Below are 21362 nucleotides of genomic sequence, written 5' to 3'. Positions count from 1 at the left end.
AAGGTGAGGAAGACATTGGCACCACCACTACTCGGCCTCTGAAAATGACTGAAATTCAACGTTTGAGAAAAGATTTTGTGTAGCACCCAAACGAACTTACTGTCACCTGGTTACTTCAGTGCTGGGACAATATGGGGCCAACAGTGTGTCACTAGACAGTAGAGAAGCTTGTCAACTGGGTAGTATTGCTTAAGGACTCAGCTTTGACAGAGGTGTTAGTAGGTGTCTGGATGAGGCCTTCACCTTCTGCAAGTGCGTGCTATTAGCCATATAAAGGAACAATACCCCTTCAAAGATGATTTGATGGTTGAGATAAAGAAATGGACTACTATGGAAAAAGGCATCCGTTATTTGAGGGAATTCAGCATGGTGGAAATGATACATGACACAACGTTCACTCCTGATGACCCACACAAAGAGCATGATCCTGAGAGAGGCAGGTACACACTATGTGTCAGAAATTCACAAGAACCACACCAGAAAAGTATGCTGATGAACATAGAGAAGATATGAAGAAGTGGCATAAAAAACCCGTTCCTGCACTACAAGCATGGGTAAAAGAATTGCAAAACAGATCAACCACCAAGGCGAATTCCTCCAAAAAGGTGATTGCTCCAGTTGCCGTGGGACACAGCAAGAGCTGTAAGGACCCTGATCATGACTCGTGGAAGAGGAACGATAGAGGTAAGAAATAGAGGAGCCCTGCCCCCAGCCGGAAAGGGAGGGGGATGAGACAATAGAGTATTTTGGATTGTGTGGATTAGATGGACTGGCACATCAGAACCACAGACAAGGCCACAGTTTGCTTTCACCTGGAGGGGTGTTCACGTATGTGGGAATACAAGAAAGACTGTTCAGAGCAGCAGCTGTGAGACAAGATAAGCAACACTGAGAACCAAGGACCCCCCTAGAAAAAGAGAAAAAACAAAAGGAACAGCTCATGGCTCTGACTGGATAAGCAACTGCATCCACAGTTACGGAGTGTTTGTGGAATACTCTGTTGACATGTAAAGGTGGATGGGAAAGTTGTAGGGTGGATGGGAAAGCTAAAAAAGGAAACTCATGAATGCGTATAAGTGATGGTGAGGACTTGTAATAAATGATTTGGATCATTCACATCTGAGTCCGTGCATCAGATGCTACAAATGGCACCCACTGTGTGGGGCAAATCAAGGCAAGGCTGAGTGAAATCAGCCTGACTGAACTACAGAGAGATTGTTTTGTGCATGCCCACACTGTTCTGCAGGACAGAAGGTGAGCAGTCAGAACTTTGGGGAGTTCAACAACAAAGGAGCAACAAGTAAATCTCCAACTATTACAGTCAGTTTTAAAGTTTCAGAATCAGCCTGAATCTACTTCAGCATTAGCTGAAGCCTGCTGCTGTGTCTCTGCAGCCGCCATGTCAGTTGGTTAAAGACCAGGATGGACTGGACAAGGGGATATTTTTGATCCCAGTACAGTAGATCCAGAGGACGAACTGAATCTTCTCCCTCCTGGTGAAAATTTGAAGGGAGCTGGGAAGAAATGTTTTTCTACAGTGTACTACAGTGTTTTAGAGCAGTGCAGAAAAGAAGCAATATTACAGGGTGATGCTGATATGCTGCAAGCCCTTCCTGTGTAGTGTCATGCAAATCAGCTGCCCCCCCCCCTGCCCTCCCCGAGTGGGAATCCCTGCTTTAGAGGTAGTAAAGGAGCTAAGGAAGTCAGTGAGAGATCGTGGAATTCAGTCTGCCTTTACATATCGTCTTTGGGTTGCAATCGCACTCCTCATCCACCAGGACCCTCAAGTTCTTCTCCACAGGGCTGCTCTCAAGGAGTTCTTCCCCCAGTTTGTATCAATACCTGCAATTGCCCCAGCCCAAGTGCAACACCTTGCACTTGGCCTTGTTGAACCTCATTAGGTTCACATGGGCCCAACTCTCCAGCCTGTCCAGGCTCCTCTGAGTTGCTTCCCTTCTCTCCGATGTATCGAATTTGCTGCTCACCTTGGCATTATTTTAAAACTTGCTGAGGGTGCACTCGATTCCATCATCTATGTCACTGATAAAGGTGCTGGAGAGCACTGGTCCCAGAATCAACCCTTGCAGGACACCACTGGTGACTGGCCTCCACCCTGACGTAGAATCGTCAATCAGAATCCTTTGACTGCAAACAGCAAACCAGTTCTTAATCCATCAAACAGTTCGTCTTTCAATTCAAATCCATACCTCTACAATTTAGAGAGAAGATTGTGGTGAGGGGCCATGTCAGTGTCAAAGGAACAGTGGCACTTCTGTGTCACTACCTGTCCTGGTTACTCAGGGAACCTCCTGACCAAACCACAAGTCCCATCACAGCTGGGTCAGTGGTGAAGCAATGGCCTCCTTTCTGCTCTGTCCAGCCTTTCTCACACTATTGCACCTGCACTGCACTGGGCTGATGATCATTTTCCCTCAGGAGACTGAGACCAAACGCTGTCTTGAGGACATTACAAGAAATACCAAGCCTGAATAGTTTCTCAACAAGGCAGAAGTCACAAACAAGCAGGTTTTTGTGCAGTATCTGCATGGATTCTGCAAATTATTAATGAGAAAATAGCACAATCCATTAACTAATGAAGTTAATAGCAGCGTTTACACGGCATTTCCTTTTGTTCAATTGCTCCTTCTGAGAGGAACACAGAACAGCTGTCCAATGCTGTACCAGCAGCTTTTTCTGGATTTCAATATCTTAGGTTCAAGAAGGTGCTTTTTCAAGCTTGTTGGGAACTCAGCAGAGCTTCTATAAACCTGTGAAACTCTGGGTAAGCAGGAATGTTGAATATGCACAGTTCTCTACCTAGAGACACTAAGGTCCTCTAAAGCCATTTTCAAGTTACCAAATCTATGAGGGTAGGATTTCAGAGAAAAGTCCCACACCATTCACCAGCAGCATGTTGCCTAGACCCTCCCAATGCCAGAATCTAGGGCACTGAATGCACCCTCAGTAAGTTTGCGGGTGACATCAATTTGGCAGGAAGTGTCAATTTGTGTGGGGGTAGGAAGGTCCTACAGACAGATATGGACAGGCTGGATAGCTGGGTTTAAGCCAATGGGAAGTTCAACAAGATCAAGTGGTAGGCCCTGCACTTTGTTCACAACAACCCCAAGCAGTGCTGCAGTCTTGGGGCAAAGTGACTGGAAGACTGTGTAAAGGAAACACAACTGGAGATATTGGTTGATGGTCAACTGAACATGAGCCGGCAGTGTGCCTAGGTGGCCAAGGCCAATGGCATCCTAGCTTGTATCATAAATAATGTTGCCAGCAGGAGCAGGGAAGTGATCATTCCTCTGTACTCAGCCCTGGTACTCGCACCTCGAGTACTGTGCTGTTCTGGGCTCCTCACTACAAGAAAGACACTGATGCCCTGGAGCATGGCAAGAGAAGGGCAACAAAAGTGGTAAGGGATCTGGACCACAGATCTTAGGAGGAGTGACTGAGAAAGCTGGGATTGTTTAGTCTGCAGAAGAGGAGGCTCAGGAGTGATCTTATCACTCTTAACAACTATCTGAAGGAAGATTGTGGTGAGGTGGGTGTCAGCTCCTTCTCCCATGTAACTAGTGATAGGAGTAGAGGCAATGGACTGAAGTTGTGCCAGGGGAGATTGAGGTTGGACGTTAGGAAATAATCCTTCTCTGAGAGAGTGGTCAGTTGCTGGAATGGGCCGCGCAGGGAGGTGGTGGAATCATTGTCTCTGAAGGCATTCAAGAAACATTCAGATGCTGTACTGAAGGACATGGTTTACTGGGAAATACTGGTGATAGGTGGACTGTTGAAATGGGTGATCTTAGAGGTCTTTTCCAACCTTGGTGATTCTATGATTCTATCCAGCAGCAACAGCTGTATCTACATCTGAATGATAACCAACTGATGTATTACTAATCTGTGTACATGAATCCCAGTTTCCCGGCTGATAAAGAAATCACCTTGACAAGATGGATGTGCATTTTTAACGATCCGAAAACCAGATATTATGCAGAATAGTATTATGCACAACACCGGGGTCCTGTGTACTGTTTGTAGCTCAAGGACAGAAAAAGCTTTAATAAGCTGATCCTCATCTCACTGACTAGAGGACATAGCTCAGGCAGAGCAAAAATGGAAGCCATAAGATAGACTGGTTGCCAGCTAGTGAAGATATATCATTCAGATGATCGAAGAACAATTAACTAATTACAAGGGAAGAGTGACCCCCATAGGATAACTGCTCTACGAACAACAGCCTCCCTCTCTGAAACTGTTCCTGACCTGTTACTACCTGCTCCCACCTGCCTAAGAGAGATCTCAGCTTCTCTGTTGAGTCTGATGTGCAAAAGCAAACAAAAACCAGCATGCATGCAGCTGGGAAAATTCCTGGACTGTGTTGTGGCTTCAAGTCCAATGCTACACAGCTTCCGCTTACAGTGCAGCAACAGTTCCTTGCAGTGTTCCCAGAAAAGGAAGCTGGGAGATTCTGATTTCATCTACAAACTCCCGAATCAACTTTCTCTCTGACAACGGCACCTTGTGGCCAAACATGCACGTGACAAAACTCCTATTCTGAGGAAGATGGGATCTGAATTTCAAGGGATGCTTATTCCATTCTATATCCCCTTTTTTCTCTATGGATTTGGTGAATCCTTCTACAGGCCAGGTGGGTTGTTGTTGGAACAAAATTGAGACTGGTGCCAAAATCCATGCAGGTGCATGGCAAAACTGCATTTTCACCAGCCTTACTGATCTCAGACATCATCCTAAAATGAAGCCAGTGCTTCCAGTGACTGCACAGCACCGTCAGCACAACTGCTCCTCCATACAGGTCCATCTCCAACACCTTTGCTGCAAAAGAGTATAGCTTCTCTTGTTCTCTCCTGCGTGTTTAAGATGCATGCTTCAATACTCACCTCTTACAGTGTTTTCTGATCCCTGTTTGGGAAGCACATACCAAATCCTGCCATAATATAGGGTCCTTTTTGGCAGGTCACAGAAGAAGTAACAATGTTTTCTCTGTCTACAGACAGGTATTCCTGCTTTCCAGATAGGATTGCAATCATAGAATCACAGAATCACAGAATCACAGAATCCTTAAAATTGGAGGAGACTTTTAAAGGTCAGTTAGTCCAACTCCCCTGCAATGAACAGGGACATCACAGCTAGATCAGGTTTCCCAAGGCCTGACCCAGCCTCGCCTTGAGAATCTTCAGGAATGGAGCCTGCACCCACTGCAGCACTAGGTAACCTGTTCCAGTGCCTCACCACCCTCACTGTAAAAGACTTCTTCCTTATATCAACATAAATCTACCCCTTTGAGCTTGAAGCCATTTCCCCTTGTTCTGTCACCACAGACCCTGCTAAAGGGTCTGTCCCCTTCTTTCCTGTAGCTCCCCTACAGATACTGAAAGGCCACTATCAGGTCACCTGAGAGCCTTCTCCTCTCCACGCTGAACAGCCCCAGATCTCTCAGCCTGTCCTTACAAGAGAGGTGTTCCACACTGTGGATCATTTTCGTAGCTCTTCTCTGAATGCTCTCCAACAGGTCCCTGTCTCTCCAGTACTGAGGACTCCACACCTGGATGCAGTACTCCAGGTGAGGCCTCACCAGCACAGAGTAGAAGAGTGGGATCCCCTTCCCCAAACTTCTGATACAGCCCGGGATACAGTAGGCTTCTGGGGCTCTGAGGGTACAGTGTTGGCTTATGTTCAACTTTCCATCCACCATTACCCTCAGGTCTTTCACAGCAGGGCTGCTCTCAATCCTTTCGTCCCTCAGTTTGTATCAGTAAAGGGGGTTGCCTCGACCCAGGAAGATCTGTGCCATGATCTTTCCTGGCACAGATGTGAGACTGATAGGATGGTAGTTCCCTACATTGTCAATTTCACCCTTCTTAAAAATGAGTTAAAAATGAGTGTGCTGTTGCCTTTTATCCAGTCACCAGAAACTCCAGTTGGTAGAGTCACCACAACTTTTCAAGTACCATAGAGAGTGGCGTGGCGACTACGTCAGCTAATTCCCTTAGGGCTCCAGGATGCATCTCATTGGGACTCATAGACTTGGGGATGTTCAGGCTCCTCAGGTGGTCATGAATCTGATCTTCAATTACCATGGGAGGAAAAACACTGCTTCCACAGTCCTCTCCTACTTAGCCAAATGTTTGAGGGCTGCGTGGAAAGCAGTGATCAGGGAAGACAGAGGCGAAAGAGTTGTTAGATACTTCAGCCTTCTCCTTGTCCATTGTTACCAGCCTACCTGTGTCATTCACTAAGGGGTGTACGGCCTCCTGGACCTCCCTTTTCTGGTTGGGGTCCCAGTAGATGAAAAATGTGATATGAGCCACCAGTGCACCTTGCAGCCCTGAAGGCTAACAGTATTGCTAGGCTGCATAAAGAGAAGGAAGGCCAGCAGAGAAGGGGAGACAATTACCCCTCTCTATTCTGCCCTCGTGAGACCCCCCCTCTGGAGTACTGTGTCCAGGTCAGGGGGCTCCAGCACAAGAAAGATGTAGAGCTTTTAGAATGGGTCCAGAGTAGGGCTACAAGGATGATCACAGGACTGGAGCACCTCTCCTATGAAGACAAGCTGGGAGCCTATAAACAGGAAGGAAATTGACTTGTTACTCAGGAAGATAGTGATAGGACAGGGGGGAATGGCTTTAAACTAAAGGAGAGGAGATTTAGATTAGATGTCAGGGGAAATTTTTCATTAGGAGTGCAGTGAATTGCTGGAACAGGCTGTGCAGAGAGGATGTGATGCCCCATTCCTGGAAGCATTCCAGGCCAGGTTGGATGAGGCCCAGGGCAACCTGATCTAGTGGCTGGCAACCCTGCTCACAGTTTGGAACTAGACGGTCTCTGAGGACCCTTCCAACTCAAGCCATTCTATGATCAAATAAGTGAGGTTTTACAACTCAACCAGTTGTTTTGTGTGTGTGTGTGTGTGTGTGGTTGGTTTTTTTTTTTTTTTTTTTTTTTTTAAACAAGTTTTGAGAGCATTCCCGAAAGTGATTCAGAACTATGCACATATTGCAATGTCAGGTGTATATCTGCAGCATTTTGAACAATGGTTCAGACTGCCAGTGAGTAGCATTAACAGCACCTTCAACTCACGCCGTAGGAACAAATACTTTATTCAGAAAAAGCACAGGAAGAGAAACTGGTCCTTCACAGTCCTACTGAAAATGCTGTGCCTCACGGTCCAACACAGTAGTTCACTAGCCCTGTACTTCAGTTGCATGCATGGTATTACAAGGATTTTTCCAATCCTTTGAGAACAATCAGCTATTTGCTACAGCACTCAAGTACAAAATCTGTACATAGGCCACTACAAAAGTAATGCCTCCTATTTATTTCCACGGAAACTCCTACAGATAGAAAGAGCATGATAACAATATTTGATAGAGCAAACTTTCAGTTACAGAACAGTAGTTTTCAGCATAGTCACCACCACTAGCTATGCATTTTCAGCAGCAGTGAACAAAAGCCTGCATGCTGTGCTAGTAAAAATCTGAACCAGCAAAGGTGACCCGCTCTTGCTACTGCTGAAGCGCATCACCTACTGCCTCATTGTGCTAATATTCACTGTCTGGCCTCCATAAATGTTCAGCTAGCATCCACAGATATCAATGGGTGACATTTTTCTGCATGGAGAAACACAATTACACATCTTTGCTTCATACATGCTTCCATACCAGACATCGTTTTGTTACAATGCTTCTCTGCTGCCCTCTATCACACAGCAACAAAATGTAACAGAACATCTGAGGGAAGGTTCAAGCTCTACTGCCCTAATATCCACCCTGATGTAGCAGCCCAACATAACAACACAGGAGGCATTACTTTCAGAGCAGCCTTCACATTCAAAAGCAGTAACATAATTTCTTGCACCTCCATTCAGGCCAGTATCAGTGCCACCCTGTGATATTAAGAATTATAACGACTTAAAGCAGCTACCACATAAATGAGACTGCTGTAATTACTCAGTATCCTCGTAAGTCGCCACTCTTATCAGGCTGTGAAAAGCCAAGTAGGTTCAGATCCATTTTTGAAATTGCAGTAGAGCTGAACAGCAGAAGCTAGATTGATGTAGATTAGTTTGTCAATTTTCAGGACTTCTGGAGAAGAATACTGGCATTTTCTTCTTTGCCATTTCCTGCTGCATGTTCCTTCCACAAATATCAAAGACAGCATCCCATAGAATTTGCAGTACTACGTACGTACAGTGATTAGCTCCACGACCACCTGTGTCACCTGACACAGAAACACAGCATTCAGTCCAACGCTGTGCTAACCAAACACTAAGCATCCTCTAGATAATGACTTCCTATTATCTGAGTTATTCCTACAAAACACTGCCCAATCTATCATATTACCGCATACCTATGTTAAGAACACAAAATTTCAGCAAGTCGCTTACTTTTATAAACACCACAATCAGCGGGACCCAAACACCTTTTCGGAGCAGGTCTCACAGCAGACCCCTCTGACTGTGGCAATTCACCGATAATTTGAAAAGTTGCTTCTGCATCAGCCTGCAGCATTTCTGAGACCCGTCTGGCTGCCGGATGGAGGTCAGCAGAGCCCTGCGCTGTAAGTGATGGATGAAGCATAAAGCAACTGTTAACTTCCTTTCTCAGACAGAGCTGAACGACGACCCAGATGCACCCGCAGTCCTTCAGTGACACAACACCTTCTCGGTCCCTAACACCGCGCTTTCCACGTTACAAGCTCGCGCTCCGAGTTGCTGAAGACAATTTTTCATCACATCGTACTTTAATGTTTTACAACACACCGAACCTAGCCTGCCTTATACGCCACCTGCCCAAGGATCAGAAGCTCAGAGCGTGAAAAAACAATTGCTAAATAACTCCAAACAGCTCCGATTGACAGGCCGACCGCCCAGCTGCGCCGCCGCCCTTCTCCCCTCAAGCGGGGCGGGGGCTCACGCCGCACGCAGCACGCGGCGCGCCCTCACAGGCCGACTCCGCTCTCCTCTCCTCTCCTCTCCTCCCCTCCCTCGCTTCTGCCCCCTGCGGTTCCAGCCAATCCCTACCGTCGGTGTTGCGTCCCGGCGCCGCGAAGCCCCTCCTTCCCCCGTCGCCGCTCGGAGCGCGGCCGCGCCCGCCGCTCGTGGCAGCCGGCGGTTGGCGGCCCGCGGGCGGCCAATGAGGAGGCGGCAACTCAGAGCAGGCGCTCGGCCGGACGGGGAGGCTGCGGTCGAGTCCGAGTCGCGGGGGGTCGGAGCGGGGTTGCGTTGTTTCGCTGTGCGGCGGCGAGATGAGGCGGCGCGGACTGTGGGTGCTGCTGCTGCTGCTGGGGACGGCGCAGCTGGCCGTGCTGATGGCGCAGGAGGACGGCGAAGGTGAGCGGGCGGCGGGAGCTGGGAAGGGCGGAGGCCGCCGGGCGAGTTGGGGCCGCGATCAGTGGGTGCGGGGTCAGTCGGTGCGGCGATCGATCCGAAACTGACGTGAAGCCGAGCTTGTTGTGCGGTGATGTTGGGGCGGAACGTGGGCTGGGGCGGTGAATATGCTGAGAGAAAGGCGAGGCTGGAGCTGGTGGGGGGCAGGTCGTGGCCGCTAGTCCTCCGCACGTGGAGGAGAAGGAAGGGAGCGTGCGGTCGGTGTGCCGCAGGAAAGATGGAGGCTGCGTTTGTGAAATGGCCATTTGAAGCACCTGGCGACGTGTGCCTTATCTTCACTCGTGTCTTCTGGAGATGGAGGCCACCTCGCTGTGCTCAGGCTGGGAGATGCGGTAATGCCCTTCTTAAAGGAAACGCGGGCGGAATCTGAACGAGCTGCATCTAAACTTCACTGGCTTTCGTACAGGATCCATTTCACTCGAGGAAAAAAATGGCCTAGGCCAGATTTCCAGTAAGTGTTGAAAAGCTCGGTGAAGCCAAGCTTATGGGCTAGTTTCAGAGTAACCCATCATCCTGAGAGGCCTGCCAGTCAGCACCACGTATGTGAAGTTTTAAAACAAGTGTCAGCTTTACTATATTTATTTTTAAATGACTTACTTGTGTAGAGATTTCTGAGAGTATTTTGTTGGAATTCTACTGGAAGACAGGTTCTAGCAAAGCTCTTGCTTCATTGCTTTGACCATTTCCTTTGCATATAGCTTCAAGAAACAAAAATACTTCGTTGCATGCAGCTGCTTTGTTTTTGTGAGCTCTGTTATACAAATATTATCACACTACTTCTGCCGTATCAGGTGTCAGTTGCTCATTCTGTGACAGCTCTCCTAAAAAATATAAATCAGTAATGCTGAATAAATGAAGGGTGCCCCAGCTCCCCTTATATCTCAGGTAGTTCATGAAAAGCTTCAGCCCTGATGTATTAGAGGTAGCTCAAGTGGCTGTAGAAGTTGGTGAAGTTGTGGATTCCAGAGTTCGTGGGCATCCCAGATAGAGGTGCTCTGCTTCAGCAAGGGGCAGACTGGAGTCCTGCTTTTCCATACCTCCTTCCTTTGGGTGGAGCAAGTGCTTGGGTATGTTTGTGCAGCGATCTAAATACATCCCTGTCAAAAAAAACCTGGTGTTGGCAGACACACAGCTACTTCCAGTGAAAGATACAAAATTACTTCAGCGGTATATATTGGATCTTGTGGTTTAGCCCTTCAGCTGTGCAGAATCTTTGTTGCTTTTCCATACTCTGAGCATATGGTGCCACTATGGCGGTGTGCCTTCTCATCAGGGAAGGAAGGTTAGCATTTTGAGCAGAAGCAAGAGTAGCAGACTGATGGTTAGAATCAGAGCTGCATGAGCAAAATTGACTGACAAATTTTGCTCAGACTTTTTTTGTCAGTGAAAATCAAGTCTGACATGTTTTCAAGCAACTGGCGTGGTACAGCTCTCTGGAAGGGAGTTCAGGCACAGACCAACCTTGAACATCCTGTTGTGAAACATCCCTCAGAACCATGGAGCGCTGTTAGTAGAAGTTGTGACTGCTGAACCCCCTGAAAAACTGGCTTTTTCACCATGGTAAATGAATGCCCTGGTAGTTCTCCCTGGAAGCTTAATCCTTTCCTGCAACTGTTCTGATGCAGCAACAGAGAAGCTGTTATCCAGTTGTAAAGTTTAGCTTCAATCAGATAAAGCAATAGTAGTTGCTGAGAAACTTGATCCAAGCGACTTCTGTTGTGTGAGAAATGATCCCTTGTGATCTCTCACCTCATCAGACATGAATATTTTAGTATCATGCAGAGTTGCACTCAAATTAAAATAAGCATGTCTTCTGCACGAGTGCATTGTTGTGTGAGAGCTTATGAGAGCTTACACACTTATCTTTATTTTTTCATGGAAAAATGGTTGCTGCTGTCTAACAGTATGTGATGTTTGGTGTCTGTGGTGCCTGTGGTGAGCTTGTTGCTATGGTTTGCTCTTGGCCTGAGAATAGGCTGGGAATTCTTTTTTATTGCTTGTGCCTTCCCAGTGGATATTACATGCTTCTAATGCTTGCATTTCAAATTTCAGGTGAAGTCAGAAGTATTTTCAGCATTCTTGTCCTGGACAAGTAAACTGCATGTACACTGTCTACTGCCTACTGCTGTCAGTCATGTCAACTTAGTCAAAAGCCAACTAAAATGTATATAATATACTGTTTTGAACAATGAAACTTCAACTTTCATTGTACTTCTTTTAATCCTGGAGCTTACAGTGGTTAAAAGGTCCTTAGTTTCAATGACGTATGGTTTATATTAGGGATAAGGTATTCTCATCACTTGTCCTCTGACAGAAATTTCCTTAGAACCATTCAGTAAGATTTGGCTAGAATTACGGAAGTTTTGACAAAAATCTTTAGAAGACGTGGATAATCAAATGTTAGAGAAACAGTCCCAACTTCCAAGTCAGGGCTGGTTGGTATGTCTTGGCACCAGATATCATGTGTAACCCCTGCTTCTCTAATTTAGCAAGTGTCTTCTCCAAAGGCCTGTTTTGGATTGGTGGTCTTAAGCCAGAGGCTTCCCCTGAAGTTCCTGAGGGCAGTTCTGACTGTTTGTTTCCAAAGGCCGCCTCACATCTCCACATATGTTGACTAGGATTTTTGGGGTGCTGTGTGATGTTGCTGTGATCCTGCACTCGCTCAACAAGTCTGAAATTGGATATCAGCTGTGCCCGTCTTGCCCAAGGAAGCGTATCTGGTGCCCTGCTTTCCCATGATTCAGGAAGACACCAACATACTTTAGTAGCAAGTGCTGCATAGGTTGGAATACATTAATTCTCACTGTGTCTCTTTTAACTTGCTTTGAAGAGCAAAATATGTACTGAGACTTTGGTGAAGCTAACAGAGGGAGCATGTGTGGAAATGAAATGGGGCAGGTCAAACACCTGAGTCCAGTTACTTTGCAAACCTGGGCAGCTGTCAAATGTGAAGGAGGAATTAACCTGTTTTGATGCTTTTTTTTTCTAACTATGGGGTATACTTAATCTGTTGCTAAGTTGGTAGACTTATTTTAACATTAAACTTCACACAACCTAATCTGTACCGGTTATTGTTTTTTTTTTACATTTTTACTTTTCTAGAATCTGTTATGCAAGAAGTTGATGATGAAGAAGAAGAAGATGATGATGATGATTCTGAAGTTAAAGAAGAAAATGGTGTGTTAGTTTTGAATGATGCTAACTTTGACAGCTTTACTGCAGACAAGGACACTGTGCTCTTGGAGTTCTACGCACCATGGTGGGTTTGCAGCCTGTGATACCTCCTTAAGTGCAGTGTGAGATGGGTGCCAGGAGCTTCTTTGGCAATGTGCAATCCTAGAAAGCGTGCTTGGGAGGTTGTTGATTTTGAGGTAGAAATAGTTGCTTGTTTCTACTTTTTTTCCCACTTGCCTTTATTGGAGTGGTTTTAAGGAGTGAAAAATTCTTGATGGCATTTTTAACACAGCAGTGGGATAATGTGAAAAAGCAGATATTTGGATCATGACTGGTTTTAAAGACTTGTATAGGAGTAGTGCTGTACTGTGATATTGTCCAGGGCAGGAAATGGTTCTGGAAGTCTCATTGCTCCTGTACCATAAGAGCACTTGTCTGTCACCTCAAGTGTCATAGAGGTCATTCAGTCATAGAATCACCAAGATTGGAGAAGACTTGCATCGTTTGTGCTGAGGGCTCCTGCGGCAGGGGCAGCACTGTCCTGGCTCTGGCTCTGCTCTGTACCTGTTGGAGAGATTATCTCAGAGAGCCCCAGAAAGGCCATGTGATGTGACTTGACAGCTTGCTCTCTTGTCCCATTGGCGTACCAAGAACTTGTGCACACATATGAATGGAGAAAGCTTCCCTAGTTAGGAAGTTGTCCTTCAGCAGTTGGAATCTGTGTCTTTGTTGGAAGGATGTTATGATGTGAGGACATTGCTGCCTCGTATTACTAGTTTTAATAGTGCCTTGTGCACTGCTGTTGTACTGGTGTGCACTGAGTAACAACAGAGTACTATGGGGCACTGGCATGGATACAAAGATCTTTAGGCAGGATGCATCTCCCCTTGCATTCTCATGGGCAAAAGTAATAGGATTATTAAAGGGAAAAGCAAGAGTAAATGTTTGCAGTCAAGGTGATTATTTTGTGCTAGTGTTTCAGTGGAAGAGGGGGGAATATTTCTTGCTTGAAGTAGACTTGGCTTTTAATTAATACCAGTCTCATCATGCAGAACTCTACCCCTGTTTGGTAGTTGTAGTTTGCTACCATGAAAACTGAACGTGAAGCATAGCATAAGGACGTGTAACAACCACAAACTAGTGTATTTTCTTTTTTTTCCTCTACGTTCCCTCCTGCCAATTGAGAGACTAAAGAATACAGGCTGTTACATATTAGTTTCTATCTTTATTTTCCTTTGTCTCCAGTTTATCAAAGTCTGTTCACTTCTCTGTATGCTTTGTATACTGGCCCTGTCGTGCCAGCTTCTTCAGCAGTAGCTTCTGCTCTTCCCATGGAGTCCTGTGTAGACCAGGTGCTCTGATACTGGAGTGTGTTGAGGTGAGGATTCATTAAGGCACAATTAACGTCTGGTTCATTTTTCTCTTTAGTTTGAATTTAGGATACCATGTAGAGAAGATGAACCCAAACTAGGGAGAAGCTGAAGTCTTGAGTGAGATGGTATCTGGGGGCAGGGAGGAGAAGCACAGTACAAGGTTTGCAACTTTGTAAAAGTAATTACTAAATTTTTTTTATAGGGCTTTGAAACTTAGAATGGAGAGTGGAAAAATAAAAGGTTGGGGTTTGTACAAACAGTACCTGGCTATAGTTTTTCTCGCCCTCACACCACCATCATTCCTCCCTATCCCTCTTCCCACCCTCCTCCCCCCTTCCCAGATCTGAAAATATAGCAAGACAAATAATGTTAGGTTGATGATGTGAACATCTGGCAGAAGGCCTTCTGGAAATGCAGAGTAGCAAAACACTCCTCTGTGTCTGTCTTGCATTTGTATATCTACATATGTATTCCTTTGACAGGTGCGGGCACTGCAAGCAGTTTGCTCCTGAGTATGAAAAGATAGCCAAAACCCTGAAGGAAAATGACCCTCCTATTCCAGTTGCCAAAATTGATGCTACTGCAGCCACTGCGCTAGCAAGTCGTTTTGATGTCAGTGGGTATCCAACCATTAAAATCCTGAAAAAAGGCCAGCCTGTTGACTACGATGGCTCTCGAACAGAAGATGGTAAGAACTGGTCCTTGCAGTTCTTTGTAACAAAGCAAGGAAGTGTATGATCTTGCTGCTTGAAGGAATTATTATGGAGGGACTTCGATTTCAAGTTCCATTATGTGAAGTAGAATAATATGAAGGCTGAAATTTTGCCCAGTCTTCTAAAGCCTGTGTGTTCGGGGACAGTGTTGGTAGTGGGTGGTTCTCTTAGTCGTGGAAGACTTCCTGAATAACGGCTTGATTACAGTAGGAGGTATTGTGCTTTTTGAGGGATCGACCTGTAGGAAACAGTAAGTCTGTAAATTGTCAGTGGATATAAAACCAGATATTTCTCACTTAATGAATGTGTCCAGCTTCATTACAGTCAGAAGGAAAAATTGCCTTTTCTGTCTGCTGAGAATGAAATTCGTGTCATAATTTCTAAATAATTAATGTAATAATATGATATCTATTGTTGCATTTGATATACTACAGAAATGATAGTGCAAACTTTGTAACTGAGCTATTGAACTGTTTTTCAGCAATTGTAGCCAAAGTCAAGGAGATTTCTGACCCCAGTTGGACCCCTCCACCAGAAGCTACTCTTGTATTGACCCAGGATAATTTTGACGATGTTGTGAAAGATGCTGACATAATTCTGGTGGAATTCTATGCTCCATGGTAAGCAAGAAGGCAGTTGCTTCTGCTTTCCTAGCACACCTGTTCTGAATACACTTGGTGAAGCTGTTTTGCTATTATGCCTCTTCTGAATCTTCTGAAAAGGCTTGCAGCTTATCCAATGCAGAGGTAGAAGGTAGCTAGCAGGACCTGGCTTATTAAAACTGCCCTCCACCCTCCAACTTCCTTAGGTGTGGGCACTGCAAAAGGCTTGCTCCAGAATATGAGAAGGCCGCCCAAGAGCTCAGCAAGCGCACACCTCCCATTCCTCTGGCTAAGGTCGATGCCACTGCTGAGACTGAGCTTGCAAAGAAGTTTGATGTTACTGGCTATCCAACTCTGAAAATCTTTCGCAAAGGCAAACCTTATGACTACAGCGGTCCGCGAGAGAAATACGGTACTGTGACTCTTTCGTCTTCTTAAAGGCTTGATTACAAATGTAGAGCATACACACGTGTCCATAAGAGTAGCATGGGGAAGGTGAAAAAACATGGTCTTGTACCCTCATATCCCATCAGTATAAAGCTGTGTCATCTCTGTAACATCACCCCATGCTCCTTAACAAGCTCCTTTAATATAAAAATAATTTAAATATGCAAGCAAGCGGTAGGACTAAATGGGCAGCCATTAGTTGCACTTGAGTGCCCTATAAGGGCTGGTGAAGTGCTCATACTAGCTTGTATCAATACTAGCTTGCAGAAACATTAGGAATAACCAAGTGGAATACTGCCTCATAGCGGGGTCATGAGATGGTGAAGGATCTAAAATTTCAGAAAAGTGGGTTTCTTGAAAGGTCAGCTGACATACCTGGAATTCCTGAAACCGACCTAAAAGAGAATACCCAGAACTGGAGCACTTGAAGACCATGACCATTTTCTTGATCCCTTTGTTGGTTATTTTGCAAAGATTGCACAGAAATGAAGGTGTCAATGTGAAAATACTATTATGCTTTTCTATAGAGGAAGTGCCTGAACCTTTCAGTTCAATAAATATTTATGCAACTTCTTGGGTGTGGGTTTGTCTAACAGGTATTGTTGACTACATGATTGAACAGGCTGGTCCTCCATCTAAGCAGATTCAGGCTACGAAGCAGGTACAGGAATTTCTGAAGGATGGAGATGATGTCATTATCATTGGTGTTTTTAGTGGAGAAACTGATGAAGCCTATCAGCTCTATCAGGAAGCAGGTAATGCATGGTTTAAAATACTAGAAGTGTGATTTGTTGAGCCTTGTTGCTCAAGGCTTTGGGCAGGGGAAGTTCCCTTATTTATTCTCTGAATTCAGGGAGTTTAAAAAGGTAAGAGAGAGACTCTAGGGTGATCTTCCACTTCTACTGAAGGGGGAAAAGCCCTCGCACTAGATCTTGTTGCATGTAACTGAAGTCACAGTAAGTAAGTCACAGGGAGTAATATACTCTTGATGTAGGGTCTCCAAAAATATGTGACCTAGAGAGATGGGAACACTCTGCTGAAGAGCAGATCAAAATGTCTTGCTAGGTATACCATATGATTTTGCTAGTTTTATACTTGACCATTCCAAAGGCTGGACTCTGCTGAACTTGTTCAGGCTGGGGGAACTTGAAGGAAGGATCATTATTTATCTCTGAATGACTTTATCTTGGCAGTGCTTATTGTTAAAAATTGTTGGTCAGGTAAAGCGCTCTTTCACGTGTCACTGGTGTGTGCTTCCAGTGAAAAGCACTGGAACTGCCCTCTAATCAATGTCTGCGTCTCATGTGATTGAACTGCATGCAGCCTTGCTTTCTGTCTGATCATTCAGAGTAGTAAGGGCAAATTCTCTTTCTGTGGTCGCTTGCTTCTGACGTTGTTTTCATCTGGATGCTCCAGCATGGAAAGATACAAAACTGTCTCCCAGGTAGCCCCGAAAGAAATGGATTGATTGGGTGCCTTCCAGAGTTCCTTTCCAGCTCTACTCTTATTTGGAGGGAAGCCTAGAGTAGGTGACTGAAAAAAGCAGCTGCTTGACTGTGTGTTTGATCTTTTGGAAGCTGTTCAGTACTTTTAAATACTTATTCTAAACCATCAAGTAGATAAGCAGTTGAATAGCATTCAACTAGTGCTTCTCAAAGTGTGTTTTCTCACTCTGTTTGGTGGCGAGAGGTGTTCTCTAAGGCCCAGAGTTGTTCCATGCCTGCGTGAGTGACTGTCCTTGCAGTAACAAGATTTAGGTTGAAAGCCATCAATTTGGTTCTTGGTGACTTTTCATTCTCCTTAATTTTAATCTTTTAGCTAACAGTTTAAGAGAAGATTACAAGTTCCATCACACCTTCAGCAACGAGATTGCAAAGCTATTGAAAGTATCTCCTGGAAAGCTGGTTGTCATGCAGCCGGAAAAGTTTCAATCAAAGCATGAATCCAAGATGTATGTTTTGGATCTTAAAGTGAGTGAGAATATGATGCAGGCATTGCTTATAACATATCCCTTCCTTATTCATGTGTGCACCGATGCTGGTTTCCAGTACTGTGTAACAGAATCAGCTCTTACATGATGTCTTGTCCCCGTTTTTTTTGAAGCAGTATTCTACAGATGGATCAGAGATCAAAGAGCATGTAGTGAAACATGCTTTGCCTCTAGTTGGCCATCGCAAACCTTCCAATGATGCTAAAAGATATGCGAAGCGTCCCCTAGTGGTTGTCTATTACACTGTTGACTTCAGTTTTGACTATCGTGTTGGTAAGTCAAGTTCCCTGTTCATCTGTTTTAAAAGGAAATGAGTAATAAGTAACTAGAAATTACTAACCCTGCTGCATTCTGGTTCTTTAGCTACCCAGTACTGGAGAGGCAAAGTCCTAGAGGTAGCCAAGGACTTCCCTGAGTATGTGTTTGCTGTTTCTGATGAGGAGGATTATTCTTCTGAAATAAAAGATCTAGGTCTGCTTGAGAGTGGAGAGGATGTAAATGTTGCCATTCTGGATGAAGGTGGCAAGAAATATGCCATGGAGCCAGAAGAGTTTGACTCTGATGCCCTCAGACAGTTTGTGCTGGCATTCAAAAAAGGTAAAGGATTGTTTTCCTTTTACTTTTTTTCTTTCTTTTCTTTCTAAAGAGCCATTTGCTTCGCTTTTTCCTTCAGTGAATATTCTTCTGATATTCACATGAAATTCATGGCTGCAGTGAAATCATATGTGAAGTCTTATAATGCTTTATGACTTAAATCTTACTGGGTGTTCATTGCCTTCCCCTTCCTCCCTTTTTATTGTTAACTTCACGAACTTTGCTGTTTAAGCTGTGCTGTGGCATCTAGCAATATTTTAACAGCCGATGTGTTTGGTAAGCCTAAAATGTTCTCGCAGCTTTGAAGTGCCAGGTGATTGTTGGCATTCGTGGCAAGTGTAATATATATAAATCCCTTTCAAGCACATTATGGCTGGATACTTGTGAGCAGAGGGAGAAAGCTTCGAGGGTGCTGTGAAACAACTTGTCCCTGCTTCACGAGATCGCTGTGCTAAATGTCATCAGCAAGCTAGGCAGTGTTTCCTGCAGAGGTGAAATTGACGACTAGTGCAGTGCTTTTCTTTGGTGTGAATATGTATTCTTACCCTGTTTTTCATAGTGGAAATACAACGGTTGCTCTTACTGTAATTAACAATGGTGTGTGTTATCCTTTCTCCTAGGAAAACTGAAGCCTATTGTGAAGTCGCAGCCGGTGCCAAAAAATAACAAAGGGCCTGTGAAAGTAGTAGTGGGTAAAACTTTTGATGCCATAGTAATGGATCCAAAGAGTGATGTTCTCATAGAGTTCTATGCCCCGTGGTGTGGACACTGCAAGAAACTAGAACCGGTGTATGCTGAGCTAGGCAAAAAATACAAGCATGAGAAAAATCTAGTCATAGCCAAGATGGATGCGACTGCCAACGATGTGACAAATGATCACTACAAAGTGGAAGGATTCCCTACCATCTACTTTGCTCCAAGGGACAAGAAGAACAATCCTATTAAATTTGAAGGCGGTGACAGAGATCTAGAGCATCTGAGTAAATTTATAGAGGAGCATGCTACAAAACTCTCTAGAACAAAAGAAGAGCTTTAGAAAATATGAGGGCGATAAAGAATTCTTTGTACGTTGTAGTTTAAAGAAAGTTACTGACAAAACTTCAATGAGAGAAGAATTCAGCAGCTTGAACAAGGAAATTCTTGAGCAGTAAAGTAATTGCAATATCTTTTTTTGTATTACGGAAAAAATTCTGGACACTGAACTTTGATACAATTGTCTTGTTTGTTATAGTTTTGATCTATGGAGATAAAATACATCATTTATTTTTTGTGACTATCTTGAGCTTGATTCTTCTTGATTCCTATACATCTGTTTTTCTTTTTTTTTTTTCTTTTTCTTTCTTTTTCTTTTTTTTTGAAGTTAAAAGAAACTACCAAAAAGAGAACCAAATCCTTCTGCCAAATAGATTTGTCTTATTTGTTGGTCAGGTTATTTTGGCGGGCTTGGTGGGCTAGCCAAGCTTTCTCTTGCTATGTTTCTGTGTATTAGTGACTATTACTGTATTCAGTGCTGAGAGTAAGAAAGGGTGGTGGGTTTTTTTTGTTTGTTTTGTTTTAAGTGTGGATAAACTATTAAATCCTACTTAGATAAGACAAAGTGAATTGCTGATTAAATACATTCTAGGCCTTGTCTGCTTTTGCTTTGTGCATCTCTGAGGAAAGGGTGATACTATAATACCATTTTTTTCTAATTAAATTCCAGTTCCAAGTTCACATTAACTAATTTATATATGTAGTCTTCTCAAAAATAATGTCTACAGAGCTAGTGCTTGGATTTTGCCAGATCTATGCATTGATGTCTTCTTTTTCAGAGGGGAAATGTTTGCTGGTGATTCTTAAGGAAAACAGGCTGAGACCTTCTCACCGACCCTGGAAAACACCACTTGTCATCTTTTTCACTGTGGCAAAGGCTTTCCTCTACTGTCCCAAAACATGCAGGTTAATAGTAAGCTTAGACAGTGCTTCATCTTTAAGACTCAGGCCGAATGTGTTGTCTTCATATCATTTGCTGTTTCTGTTTAAGTTTTTCTGTAGAGCCTTCAAAAGCCATGGTCTTTGCTGAGTGTCTCCGCATTGGCAACAGGTTGGATTTAGCTGAGCATTCGCTGATGTTAGGGACAATGTTTTCAGCTTTGAAGAATGTATATAAGTGTAATAACACAGTCTGTCCAGCGTCTGCCAGTTGTTATCAGTATTGCAAAGAAGTAAAAACAGACTTCCTACATCTGTTTTCAAGCATAGTTCTGTTTCTGTCCTGAAGCAGATACCTTGCCTTTAGGAAGCTAGATTGCACTTGTTCTTGCAATACATTAGTTACAGGCTAGTTACAGTGCAGAGATTTTTTCCACAGCAGATGCCTGACCAAGAGAGCAGGGATAAATATAGAATGTTTAGAAGGGAGGGGAAAAAGTCCCTTTCTGGTGATGAGTATTACAACTAGGACCGATTTCTTGGGACTGTGTCAAAGCTGACAGATTCCCACCTCTTTCTTTAGCTGCAAACTTACTGCTGGTGCTGTGCTGCTGCTGTGTATCTTTGCATCCCACAGGAGGTGCTGTGGGCAGAAGCCACCACAGGTTGAAACAAAGCTCACCAGCCTGTAGAAAGTCTTTGCAGCAAAGCAAGGTGTGCTGGCACAGTGCTCCTCGCTTTTCTTAACTTCTGCATCTGGAGGCATCCAGGGTCACAGTTATTTCAAGGCCTAAATTTTTTTTTCTGGGATGGCAAAGCTTAAGCCAGAGCTGCATCTCAGAGGGATAAACCTAACTGTAGTATTACTAATTTAATTTCTACGTGGCTGTGAGCTGAAAGAGCAGGCGCTGTTATCACTGTTTTGGGTTCTAAGTATCAGGGAGGATGAGGAATTCTTTTCCTTACGCTTGTGTCATTTGGCTGTATTTACTACAAGTGTTTGTGTTACCTTCAATTTATCTTGACTGCTTTTCAGTACAATAGAGAATAGTGTTGTCCCTTGACTTTGAGAACAGTCACACTGGAAAGCAAACTGATTTCCTGTATGGGATCCCCTGCTGTCAATAACAGACTTTGTGATACTCAGTC

The 21362-nt window shown here is 44.3% G+C and overlaps 1 protein-coding gene and 1 long non-coding RNA gene across 3 annotated transcripts; one reads left to right on the top strand and one right to left on the bottom strand.

Moving 5' to 3' along the window:
- Positions 1-7105: 7105 nt before the first annotated feature.
- LOC128087810 (uncharacterized) lies at positions 7106-8935 on the bottom strand. The gene is made up of 2 exons (XR_008210022.1): positions 8681-8935; positions 7106-8578 (listed from the first exon to the last, which is right to left on the bottom strand). It is a non-coding gene; the product is annotated as an uncharacterized LOC128087810 (long non-coding RNA).
- A 230-nt stretch (positions 8936-9165) lies between these two features.
- PDIA4 (protein disulfide isomerase family A member 4) lies at positions 9166-19672 on the top strand. 2 transcript variants are annotated; one of them, XM_052697685.1, is made up of 10 exons: positions 9166-9352; positions 12512-12668; positions 14439-14644; positions 15151-15289; positions 15478-15683; positions 16315-16473; positions 17537-17688; positions 17825-17981; positions 18072-18305; positions 18923-19672. In XM_052697685.1, the coding sequence occupies exons 1-10, from the start codon at positions 9268-9270 to the stop codon at positions 19336-19338; spliced, it is 1911 nt and encodes a 636-aa protein (XP_052553645.1). In that variant the 5' UTR covers positions 9166-9267; the 3' UTR covers positions 19339-19672. The 2 variants fall into 2 exon arrangements, with proteins under 2 accessions (XP_052553645.1, XP_052553644.1); XM_052697684.1 differs by having other exon boundaries at positions 17822-17981.
- Positions 19673-21362: the final 1690 nt, after the last annotated feature.

This window comes from Tympanuchus pallidicinctus, unplaced genomic scaffold, assembly GCF_026119805.1.
Source record: "Tympanuchus pallidicinctus isolate F22 unplaced genomic scaffold, pur_lepc_1.0 scaffold31, whole genome shotgun sequence".
Lineage (NCBI taxonomy): Eukaryota > Metazoa > Chordata > Aves > Galliformes > Phasianidae > Tympanuchus > Tympanuchus pallidicinctus.
This window is presented reverse-complemented; position numbering and strand designations above follow the sequence as displayed.

Coding starts and splice junctions, on each gene's coding strand:
- PDIA4 (XM_052697684.1), top strand. CDS start 9,268: ATGAGGCGGCGCGGACTGTGGGTGCTGCTGCTGCTGCTGGGGACGGCG. Junction 14,645..15,150: donor TGGCTCTCGAACAGAAGATG/GTAAGAACTGGT, acceptor ACTGTTTTTCAG/CAATTGTAGCCAAAGTCAAG. Junction 15,290..15,477: donor GTGGAATTCTATGCTCCATG/GTAAGCAAGAAG, acceptor CAACTTCCTTAG/GTGTGGGCACTGCAAAAGGC.